Here is a 12945-nt window from a genome sequence, read left to right on the forward strand (position 1 = left end):
ATTACTATTCCAAATACCTCAATCCTAACAAAACATTGTATAATGTGATGTTTTACTGGAACTAGCCGTGATTGCTGTCCAGAGACTTCTGTTCAGCAGAGTAGAAGGGCGCCAATATTTGTGGCAGTGACTATTTTTCTCGGCGAAATGGATTAAAATTTTGTCTACCTTTCTGTTTATTCACTGACTGATACGAATAAAATGAGATGGAGCTAACTCTTGAACGAATTTAAATCGTATAAAAGCTGTATGTGAATGAACGTTGACGATTCTAATATGCTCAGACGAACCTTAGATAGCTCTGATCTGTCGCGAACACGCGAACACTGACTACAGTGGAAAAAAATGATGTATCTTGCCCTTGGGTTGCACCTATAGCTATACAATCCACGTGCATTTCCCGAATGCACAAGATACGTCTACCTAGCTTTATCTTCTAACTATTGGCTTCGTACAGAGTAGTCTCGAGAGCCTAGTCTAAGTAACTGTTTCATGCACATCACTCGTTGCCTCTCTAAATCGTTTTACGTGATATTCTGAACGTTTTTCACCATGGAGCACGGATGGTGTATAGAACTGTCCTCCATTAGCCTCGAATGATCTGCATGTCGATGAGAAGTTCGCTCTGTCTTCCATCTCTCCTCCTCTCCTACTTAATCTCTCCCATTTTTCATGGGTACGCTAGTATTTACTTTCATTGTGGGCGGTTCTCTACGAAGTTTCGTGTTACGGACAGTTGATAAACAACTTTAACTTGACGACCTCTTGTTACCCGCTGGTCTGTACAAATTTAATAGGCAGACTGTTAAAGCTCTAACTAGCAGCGCTCCTGTTTGGAAGTCTGAATTACTTATTTATTCATGATTTATGTACACCTATGTTGGATAAATTTCTTTTAATTGCAGCCATAATTTAAATAACAAACTTTCATCAATATAACACAAGAACTACGTACAAGAAGTCAATAAAATCTTAATATTTGAGTTTCCTGTACCTCCAGCGTTCCGTGTGTTGTACGGTTATCAGTTGTTATTTACATTCAACGTTCCACTATTACTGTGGGCAGCCCGTGGATAAGCCTGCAGTGGCTACAAGTTGATTTCCTGTGTTGTGTGTTAATTATATGTTTCACATCATTTTACATGTGGTAGAATATGTAGTCGGCATAAAATTTCGAAAATTGAGAGATATCACTGAAAGGTAGTTCCAGGTATTTAGCTCGAAATTGTATCCACCGGATGACGCATGATACTGTGAAACGTTCTTCGCAGTTGTAAAGTAGTAAGGGTAAATTAACTGAAAATTATTTTTTTACGTTACGAATAATTCAGTAGACTAATTGAAAGACAATGCACTCGAGAATGCCGTATAGATTTACGAAATAAAGAGAAAATGCATAGCACAGTAAACAAATTTCATGACATAGAAATTGATCCTTACAGGAGTAATGCATAAAATAACTTCTATAGCAGTCACATACCTTGGTACCTCTCACAGTCTTCATATCTATTCCATCAACTATCTCCGTTGTATGTACTAATAACAACGGGTTACTTTTTTGGACATATTAATAATATACCCTTACCTGTTGGAGGTTCACCATCATCGCTACAAGGATTATCAATCGTAGAGGCATCAGTAAAAGCATGAGCGGCTCCAGACTGACTGACAGAACCATGGAGGAGTGCGACTCTCACGGATTGGTGGTGGTGGTGGTGGTGGTGGTGGTGGTGGTGGTGGTGGTGGTGGATATGGTACGCTTCATCGCGTGTCATCCATCCTGATGCCAACCATTCCGATCAGGGGCTCTCCCCATGCGTGCCACCCAGCCTCGGCAAAGGCCACCTGGCAGGATGGCCATTGCTGGGAGTCCCAATGTCCCAGGGGGATGGGAATCTACTCCTTGGCATACGTGGGGAGTTAACGGCGCAGGCATCAGCAGAGCGACCCCTGTGCAGTCAGGGGGCTACAACCAAAAGGGTACATGGCAGCCCCACCATGATGGACTGGCTACTGTGCTGGATACGAGGTGCAAAGAATTCCATGGTCACTGTCGGCGCAGAAAATGACATTGCATAGTGGGTAGAGGAAATTGCACCCAGGAAGGTGTACTCACTCAAGAGATGAAGGATGGTTGTGACTAGGTTAGTCGACGCAGGTAGGAATTCTTTGCTTGATGCAGGTAAATTCCCTGCAATGGTTTCGATGGCAACAGTGCTGGTTCAGTTGGCTGTTGGCCATCTGGAGCAGAAGTAGGTGACAAGAATAACTCACTTCTAGGTTGTGTAACAGGCGGTTCAAATCACTTTGATGATGGTGGTGGCGGTGCAGGTATGGAAGATCAGCAGACGGACTAGTACGGCGAGGTGAGATAGCTTTGCCAGACAAAGGAAACATCTTACCAAATTCGTGTGGTGGAGGTAATATTGGGTCTCCTCGAACCAGTGATGCCTGTTGTCAGTGATTGTGGTGTAGGTAGCTCAAATTGCTTTGCAGGTGTTTTATATGGTTTGAGAAAGGAATTTAAAAATGGAGGTGATGGCGATACAAACATTACCTGTATCTCAGGTAACGTGGATGGTGGTGGCAGTGGAGGTGGTTTTCCAGTGAGGTTGATAGGTGGCGAATGCTCGTTTCTGGCGTGTACCTGACCAGGTAATTTTAATGGCTGTGGTAAGGTAGTGGTGCATTAAGCTGATTTCTACTTGTAACTGCACTATGTGGTAAGATGTACTGGTTGTGAAACTGTTCTGGGTAGTGGTGGTATGTTACAGATACCCATTACAGAACGAACACCTGAAGGATCAAGTTTATTTTATAAGACAGGTGCTGATGGTAATTCGAAAGGTGGTAGTAGAGATCAAAGACGTGGTAGGATGACTGTAGGTGGCAGCATTTCACTTGGACCCAGCAGTGACGGTACTTCAGGATGATAATGTGGTGGGAAAGGCAGTTGGGGATGGCAGTGACTGCTGCTGGCCTGTAGCAGAGGGACAGAGTAAGGATTTCGGCAGTTCCAGGTTTAGAGACGATAGACGTAAGCTCTTCCGGTGCTTGTGGTATTATGGTGAGTGGTGCCGGAATACGTAATTGTCTTCCACCAGGAATGTGTGAAAGACCAGGAAGTGGCACTGTGTTCAACAGTGGCGGCTTAGCCACACTTGGGTTGGTGGGTAAGTCTGCGTGAGAGAAACGTGCAACCCTGCCTTTCGACCTGGGAGTGGGGATCACGCGTTTCCCAGTCACCTGTTACTCATCAGACGCATGGGCCGGTCTTCAGGAGCACACAGGGACCCAGTGTGCGAGTGTGGACCCAGGGGCGACGCTGGATGGCTGTTCAGACACCATGACAGTGCCATGTGTGGGCTGCGTCCCTGAGTGGGCAGGGGGGGGGGGGGAGCGGCGCTGATTATTGCCCAGAGGCCTCCAGGCTGCCAAGGCTGGAGGCCTGTGTCCCAGCGCCAGAGTAATTTTCAATAAGCTCTCAATCAGTCTCCAATACTCTTTCAGTATCTTCCCTGTTATGGGGGGTTCATATAATCGTCAAACATTTGATAAATGTCGCACATGTTCTTGAAAAGTATGACAGGAAAAAGTTCCCATCACTTCTCAACTTTCAATATACAGATATCCTCCTCCTGCACTGGTACCAATGCCAAAGGCACACGTATTTACATAAAAAGGAGCTCTGTTGTACTTTATTTAAAGCATTGTCTCTGCTTATAAATATCTGATCTGGAAGATTGATTTCTGGTCAGTTCGCTGTAAGAACATAGCCTGATTGTCGCGGAAGTTACAAGCCAGCATGTGAGATCTAATTCAGAATCCTAGGTACTTCGGTGTCAATCTGTTAGTTTTTGGTAATAAGTGAAAACTAAAGTAGAATATATTCAGATTTATTTGCCTGACTTTCAGTGGTTTTTTCATCGCTAGTACTAGCAACATTGTTCTAGTGCCATTATTACTAGCAATAACGTCAAATTTTGTGTACGTATGTTCTTCTCGCACGATGTATTTTCATTGGCACTTTCACTACTGTCACTGACACCTCAATTTTCCTCGATTTTCACATTTTTCCGTTTTTAGTTCTGTGTATCAGTACAATGTTCGATAATACTAGTTCCTGGAATTTGGTCATACCAAAGAACACATAAGAAAGCGATGGAGTAGAGCATGAGAACATTCATTCACCCTCCAATGCGTAAGGTTGTTCTTGTCGCCACTGCGTCCCTCGCACCACCACCACCACCACCACCACCAACCTCAGTGGGCTCGCCGGTCGTGGGGGGGGAGGGGGGGCGTGGGTGGGTGGTTCGTGGTTGGCTGCCACGGGCGCCAGCCTTTGCAGCATTTCTTCATTTCTTGCTGCATGTCTATCCTCTTGCTACTCCTTCTCCCCTTCCTTGGGAACATGTCTGGGGTGTTGCTGGGAATGTCCTGCATTGTCTGTTGCTGACATAATAACAGGCACACCTTTGTTTTTCTCTTCCTTTCTTCCTTTCTTCCTTTCTTCCTTTCTTCCTTTCTTCCTTTCTTCCTTTCTTCCTTTCTTCCTTTCTTCCTTTCTTCCTTTCTTCCTTTCTTCCTTTCTTCCTTTCTTCCTTTCTTCCTTTCTTCCTTTCTTCCTTTCTTCCTTTCTTCCTTTCTTCCTTTCTTCCTTTCTTCCTTTCTTCCTTTCTTCCTTTCTTCCTTTCTTCCTTTCTTCCTTTCTTCCTTTCTTCCTTTCTTCCTTTCTTCCTTTCTTCCTTTCTTCCTTTCTTCCTTTCTTCCTTTCTTCCTTTCTTCCTTTCTTCCTTTCTTCCTTTCTTCCTTTCTTCCTTTCTTCCTTTCTTCCTTTCTTTCTTCCTTTCTTCCTTTCCCTTCTCTCGTTCCTCCACCTCGGCGTTTGATGTTCCTCTTTTTCTTCTGCCTCCCTGTGTGCTCCTGAAGGCCGGCCCATGCGTCTGATGAGTAACAGGTCACTGGGTAATGCGTGATCCCCACTCCCATGTCGACAGGCAGGGCTGCACGTACCCCCTGTTACAGGACAGGCCCAGGCAGGGGTGATTGCATGAGCTGCAAGTTCCCAAATTGCCGACTGGTCCCTCTGTCAGGTGTTCAGGAGGTGTGACCTGAGGTGTGAAGAATCACCTAAAGTGGGTGTACTTCCTTGTGAAGGGAGCACGCCATTGGAGACGCTGAGAATCATGGGGATTTTCTCACTATGAGTCAATCATCTTCCTAACCAACGTCTACGAAATGTAAATGTGATGAGGCTAATGATTCAAAGACTCTCACCACTGCACCACGGCTCCTTGTGGTCGCACTTAATGAAGACAGTTAGTCGTTCACTACGATAAATCTGTTTATTATTCAGAACAGTGTTGATGCAATCGCCAGCCCTGTGAAATCCTGCTCTCGTTTACGGAATGGCACTTTGCTTTTGGAGACTACTACTGATTCTCAAGAACATCTGCTTGCTACCTCGCTTCTCCACAGCTGCCCTGTTCGTGTCAAGGCGCAGAGAACTGATTCTTCTTGTGGTGTAATTTACACCAGGCTGCTCGATGGTCTAACCGAGGGCGAAATCCAGTCTTAACTCTCTGATCAGGGTGTCATTGCCATCTGTCGTATAATGAAAAAGGTTGATTCCTCCTCAGTGCCCACATACACTCTTTCTCTGCTTTGACAGTGGTGCTTCCATCCAAGCTCAAAGCTGGCTTTGAAAATTATGGCCGTACATTCTAAATCAAATGCGTTGTTACCAGTGTCACCGTTTCAACCACACTAGAACGTCTAGTCGACACCTAGCCAAATTTGCAACCTGTGGTAGGGATGTGCATGAGGGCGATTGTCTGCCTGCTTCAGTGCTGTATCAACTGCAATGGCGGCCACGCCGCCGCCTCTCAGGATTGTCCTGTGTATCGTGATGAGCAGGCTGTTCAAGATAAATGGGTGAAGGAAAAAGTGCCATACCCAGTCGCTCGCAAGTTACTGGCTAGTGTTCTCCTGTCTGGCACCTATGCACCTATAGTTCTGTTCTTGTTATCTCTCGCTCCACGAAGTACATGGCCACACAGACAAGCTACCTCCAATTCAGCTCTAAGGTTATGAAATCGCTTATTGTCAAGGTAGCATCGCTATCCTCCCTTCCCCCCCCCCCCCTCTCGCGCGCCAGCTGTGCAACAAGCTGTCAATTTCTCGCCTCAATGGGCGAAGCCACCAGCTACACAACCAGTAGGCTGGAAATGACAGAACAAGTACTCCCGTGAAGAATTCCTCCAGCCAAACGACACCTTCACTCTAACTGGAAAGGGTCAGACAAGTTCAACGAAGGCAAACAGTCTTTCCCTTCACTGACTCAAAGATCCTCATCAACGGTGTCGCCACGCCGGCTGGCCTCAGTATCGCTAGTGCGCACCACCAACTGTTTTTCAGTGTTGGACTCTACAGACCGAATGCACAAGCAAGCCAATGAACGTGTTGGACCCCCATGGAGCAGGTACCTCCTGCTTCTGTGTCCTGCAGTAGCGACTCTCGACTGGCTGTCAATCGGCAGCTGCCAAGATGACACCCCTACGTTTACATCTCATCATGACACCCCTCAAATGGAATATTCGTAGTCTTTGGTCCAACAAAGAGGATCTACAGCTGCTCTTACAATCATAGCGTCCACTTGTACTCTGCCTTCAGGAAACGAAATAGCGTCATTGCGACCATTTTCAGCTCTCGCATTTCTTCCTGGTCCACTTCGACCATACCTCCCCCCCCCCCCCCCCCCCCCGCCCACCCCATCAAAGGACGGCATTCCATCCCGCGGGGGAGTCATGGTGCTCATCTGAGATGACATTCATAGTCAACTCAACTCTGGGACTATAAGTCTTCAGGCTGTTGCAGTTACCCTTTTCCTTCCTCACTTGACCTTTTCCCTTCTTAATGTCTTCATGCCTCCATCATTCGGTGTCAGCAGGACGTAATTCCTCCACCTTACTGGGATGCCACCTCACCGTTTTCTGCTGCTTCGTGACTTTAATGCACACTCTTTGGTGTTCGTCCAGAACCTGTCAGAGGTGCTCTCTTGGCTGACCTCAATCAATTTAACCTCGTCTGCCTTAACACAGAACCAAAGTTCCTTTCAGACCCAAAGCACACCTATACCCATTTGGACCTATCCTTCTGCACTGCTTCCTAGCCCATCGTCTCGAGTGGTCCGTTCCCTCTGACAGATACTCGTGGGACTATTTCACATGTGCTGTCCATTTGCTGACTCCTACCCGACCTGTGCCCACGCAGATGGCAGCTTTCTAAGGCCGACTGGAGGCCATATACCTCCCTGGCAACTTCCAATGAACATTTCCCCAGTTGAGATCACCAGGTACAAAATCTTGCTGTTTTACAATGGCAAACTGCATTCATTATAAGCAGTTGCGTGCATTTTTGCCGTCGCGTTCTTTGGGACAGCGAAAAAGCTAACTCGGTTTCATTCACTTGTTCTTCTAACAGTTCCAACCCCCTTTGACGGCTCTCTGGGACCAAGGTCCAACCCCAATTTCCAGCCTGACAGCAGCAGACCAAGTCATCGCCTTGGGCCGGCATTTTGCGGAGATTTCGGCTCCTTGCCTTCCTCTATAGGAAACGAGCGGAGGGGGCTCTGGTGATACCAATCTCTTCTCAGAATCGTGAGTGTGACAGTGATGCCTTTATTATGAGGGAGCTAGATCACGATCTCACTTCATCCATATTCTCCGCCCCAGGGCCAGACGATGTTCACATTCAGATGTTCAAGCATCTTTCTCTTGCTGGCAAGCACTTATTTCTTAATACGTACAACTGCATCTGGGCAGAGGGCACGTATCCCAAACGCTGGCGTGATGCCACTCACGTACCCATACTTAAACCCTGTAAGAACAAAAACCTTCCTTCTAGCTATCGCCAAATTTCTCTCATCAGCTGTGTTTCCAAGGTGATCGAACTTAGTAAATTGCCAGACGCGAGCTATCATACCAGTTACACGTCAATCCTAGCAACTGCACAGTGTATATCCCCAGGACGTTGTTATGCAGTTGACCACCCGTTACTTTGTCCACCCATATCATGAACGGTTTTCTGTGGAAGTCCCCAACTTTGGCAATGTTTTTCGATTTGGAGAAAGCGTATGACCTGCTGGAGGACTGGTATCCTTCGTACCCTCTACATGTGAGGATTCTGTAGCCGCCTGCCCCGATTTCTTCAGTAATTTTTAAAAGGCAGAGAGTTCAATGTCAGTTGGGGTTGTGCCTCGTCGGACACCTTTGTCCTAGAAAACGATGTGCTTCAGGGTTCCTTCCTGAGCGTCATCCTCTTTGGTATCGCCTTTAACACTAGTGGCCAGTCTCCTGCCAGGCATCACCGGCTCCCTTTCCATTGCAGATTTTTTCCATCTATGGTTATTCTCCACTGACCTGTCTCTTTCAGCGGTATCTTCAGCGGTGTTACTCGTGGAGCATCACCAATGGCTTTCGTTTTTCCACTGACAAAACCGTTTCTATGAACCTCTAGCGGTGGAATTGGTTTCTCCCGCAGTCTTTACATCTTCGGCCTGTTGCTCTTCCGTTATTGAATCCAGGAAATTCCTGGGTCTCACGCTCGATAGCAAACGTTCGTGTTCTCCCACGTGTCCTACCTGGCAGCCCACGGTACGTCATCCCTTAATGTCCTACTTGCCATCAGTGGTACTTCCTGGGGAGCAGATTGAATGACTCGCCTATATTTGTACTGGTCCCTTGTCCATTCGAAATTGGAATATAGGTGCTTTATGTATAAGCAGGTCCGTCCTTTCTAAACCATCTCAATACTATCCACCATCGTGGCTCCTTTTACACCATCCTGGTTGAAAGTCTGCATGCTAAAGCTGCCAGACTACCACTGTCCTACCGCAACGACTTTCTCCTCAGTAGATAAGCATGCCATTTGTTTGTCATGCATGGCCGCTTATCCACTTTCTCCTTCAGTGACCCTTTTGATAGCCACTACGGGGTGCTACCCTGTTCTGTTACCGCCTGGGGTTCGCTTTCATCTCTTGCTCTGGCAGCTTTACTTCACACTACCTGCAAGTTTCCCAGTGGGTGTAAATCCTGCACCACCTTTCCTTCATGCAACAGCCCGTGTTCACCTTGGCCTTCATTCGCTTCCTGAGGAAGCTATTCCAGCTTTGCTCTATCGTCTTCAGGTTAACAAACCTTCACACGGAACTAGGCGATAGTACCTTTGTGTACACTGATGTCTCTTAGACTGACCGCGGTATCTGGTGAGCAGTCATTATTGGCGCCGACGTTTCTTGCTATTGGGTTCCGAAACACTGCTCAGTATTTACAGCAGAACTCTTCGCCCTGTATCGTGTCACGGACTACATCCGGCAACACAAACTATTCGGTTGCGTCATCTGCTCCAACACTGTGCCCTCCAAAGCCACCGTTTGCTGTGCACCAACCGTCCTTAGTGCAATGGGTCCAGGAAATCTGTCACTTGTTCACTCCTGTTAGAGCCACTGTGATGTTCATATTGGTTCCCGGTTACCTCCGTCTGACAGGACGCAGCTGCCAAGGCCGCAGTCCTCGTACCTCAATCGGCTAATTCTTACATTCACTCCAATAATCTGTAGCCGTCTGTCAGCAGGTGGCGTCACTTCCATATCTCCACTGGGCCTCTCTTCACAGGAACGATCTCCGGGTTATTCGGGCCGTGAAGAGATCATTCTATCTAGGTTCTTTTTAGCCATCACCATTTATGCGGTGCTCTTCCAGCACTTTATGCCCATTGCAGTAAAAGTTTGACTGTCCATCTCCTGGCGGAATGTCCTTTTTTGTAATAGCTTACGTTCTCATTTGTGTTTGCTGTCTGCTATCGGCCATTTTAGAGAACGACGCGCTGGCTGTCGACTTCGTTTTACTTCTTACCCGTCGTAGCAATATAGCGAAGGCCAATTCATTTTACACTACTGGCCATTAAAATTGCTACACCACGAACAAATGCAGATGATAAACGGGTCTTCATTGGACTATTATACTAGAACTGACATGTGATTATATTTTCACGCAATTTGGATGCATAGATCCTGAGAAATCAGTACCCACAATAACCACCTGTGGCCGTAATAACGGCCTTGACATGCCTGGGCATTGAGTCAGAGCTTGGATGGTGTGAACCGGTACAGCTGCCCATGCAGCTTCAACACGATACCACAGTTCATCAAGAGTAGTGACTGGCGTATCGTGACGAGCCTGTTCCTCGGCCACCATTGACCAGACGTTTTCAATTGGTGAGAGATCTGGAGAATGTGCTGGCCACGGCAGCAGTCGAACATTTTCTGTATCCAGAAAGGACTGTACAGGACCTGCAACATGCGGTCGTGCATTATCCTGCTTTCCTGCTTGTAAGGTTTCGCAGGGATCGAATGAAGGGTAGAGCCATGGGTCGTAACAAATCTGAAATGTAACGTCCATTGCTCAAAGTGCCATCAATGCGAACAAGAGGTGACCGAGACGTGTAACCAATGGCACCCCATACCATCACGCTGGGTGATACGCCAGTACGGTGATGACAAATACACGCTTCCAATGTGCGTTCACCGCGATGACGCCAAACACGGATGCGACCATCATGATGCTGTAAACAGAACCCAGATTCATTCGAAAAAATGACGTTTTGCCATTCGAGCACCCAGGTTCGTCGTTGAGTACACCATCTCCTGTCTGTGATGCAGCGTCAAGGGTAACCGCAGCCGTGGTCTTCAAGCTGATAGTCCATTCTGCTGCAAACGTCGTCGAACTGGTCGTGCAGGTGGTTGTTGTCTTGCAAACGTCCCCATCTGGTGACTCAGGGATCGAGACGTGGCTGCACGATCCATTACAGCCATGCGGATAAGATGTCTGTCATCCCGACTGCTAGTGATAAGAGGCTGTTGGGTTCTAGCACGGCATTCCGTATTTTTCTCCTGAACTCAGATTCCATATTTTGGTAACACTGTATCTCGACCAACGCGAGTAGAAATGTCGCGATACGATAAACCGCTATTGCGATAGGCTACAATCCGACATTTATCAAAGTCGGAAACGTGATGGTATGCATTTCTCCTCCTTACACGAGGCATCACAACAACATTTCTCCAGGCAACGCCCGTCAACTGCTGTTTGGGTATAAGAAATAGGTTGGTAAATATCCTCATGTCAGCACGTTGTAGGTGTCGCCACCGGCGCCAACCTTGTGTGAATGCTCTGCAAAGCTAATAATTGCACATCACAGCATCTTCTTCCTGTCTGTTAAATTTCGCGTCTGTAGCACGTCAACTTCGTGGTGTAGCAATTTTAATGGCCAGTAGTGTAGTTCTGGACCTCCCTTTCTCAATGGCGTATTTTATAGGCCTTTTCCACATCTCTGTGTTTAGCTGTCATCTCTTCTGCCCACTGGGAGTGACACGTAGTCGTTATTAATTCCTTTTTATCCCTCGCACGTTGACCGCCGCATCGCGCCCCCCGCCCCCGCACGTTGACCGCCGCATCGCGCCCCCCGCCCCCGCACGTTGACCGCCGCATCGCGCCCCCCGCCCCCGCACGTTGACCGCCGCATCGCGCCCCCCGCCCCCGCACGTTGACCGCCGCATCGCGCCCCCCGCCCCCGCACGTTGACCGCCGCATCGCGCCCCCCGCCCCCGCACGTTGACCGCCGCATCGCGCCCCCCGCCCCCGCACGTTGACCGCCGCATCGCGCCCCCCGCCCCCGCACGTTGACCGCCGCATCGCGCCCCCCGCCCCCGCACGTTGACCGCCGCATCGCGCCCCCCGCCCCCGCACGTTGACCGCCGCATCGCGCCCCCCGCCCCCGCACGTTGACCGCCGCATCGCGCCCCCCGCCCCCGCACGTTGACCGCCGCATCGCGCCCCCCGCCCCCGCACGTTGACCGCCGCATCGCGCCCCCCGCCCCCGCACGTTGACCGCCGCATCGCGCCCCCCGCCCCCGCACGTTGACCGCCGCATCGCGCCCCCCGCCCCCGCACGTTGACCGCCGCATCGCGCCCCCCGCCCCCGCACGTTGACCGCCGCATCGCGCCCCCCGCCCCCGCACGTTGACCGCCGCATCGCGCCCCCCGCCCCCGCACGTTGACCGCCGCATCGCGCCCCCCGCCCCCGCACGTTGACCGCCGCATCGCGCCCCCCGCCCCCGCACGTTGACCGCCGCATCGCGCCCCCCGCCCCCGCACGTTGACCGCCGCATCGCGGCCCCCGCCCCCGCACGTTGACCGCCGCATCGCGGCCCCCCGCCCCCGCACGTTGACCGCCGCATCGCGCCCCCCGCCCCCGCACGTTGACCGCCGCATCGCGCCCCCCGCCCCCGCACGTTGACCGCCGCATCGCGCCCCCCGCCCCCGCACGTTGACCGCCGCATCGCGCCCCCCGCCCCCGCACGTTGACCGCCGCATCGCGCCCCCCGCCCCCGCACGTTGACCGCCGCATCGCGCCCCCCGCCCCCGCACGTTGACCGCCGCATCGCGCCCCCCGCCCCCGCACGTTGACCGCCGCATCGCGCCCCCCGCCCCCGCACGTTGACCGCCGCATCGCGCCCCCCGCCCCCGCCCCCGCACGTCACATTGCTCCATAAACATAGCAATAAATTGTAGGACACCTGATGTGCAGAGTGAGTGATGGATTTCATTCCAAAGTCGGATAAACAGGGTGTTCTTCAGGTCGTCATAATGTTTTGTCCATGAGTGTTAACACCAGCACAGTAACTGCATTGTACAATGTGGTGTTGCACGTAGCAATAGCAGTGATAGTTGTCCAGAGACTTCAGATCCCGTCATGCATCCTCTGTTACTGAAGGCTGGTGTATTTTGTTTCTTCATTCAACACAGCAGAAAGGCGCAAACATATGTGGCAGTCTGTAGTTCTTTCTCGACGAAATGAATTATAATTTTGGTCAATCTTTCTTAT

The 12945-nt window shown here is 49.9% G+C and overlaps 1 protein-coding gene across 1 annotated transcript; it reads right to left on the reverse strand.

Annotated features, from left to right (window-relative positions):
• Positions 1-11454: 11454 nt before the first annotated feature.
• LOC126474778 (loricrin-like) lies at positions 11455-12570 on the reverse strand. The gene has a single exon (XM_050102254.1). It carries the CDS (start codon positions 12568-12570, stop codon positions 11455-11457), a length of 1116 nt encoding a protein of 371 aa, XP_049958211.1.
• Between the last annotated feature and the right edge of the window lie 375 nt (positions 12571-12945).

Source organism: Schistocerca serialis, chromosome 4 (genome assembly GCF_023864345.2).
Source record: "Schistocerca serialis cubense isolate TAMUIC-IGC-003099 chromosome 4, iqSchSeri2.2, whole genome shotgun sequence".
NCBI lineage: Eukaryota > Metazoa > Arthropoda > Insecta > Orthoptera > Acrididae > Schistocerca > Schistocerca serialis.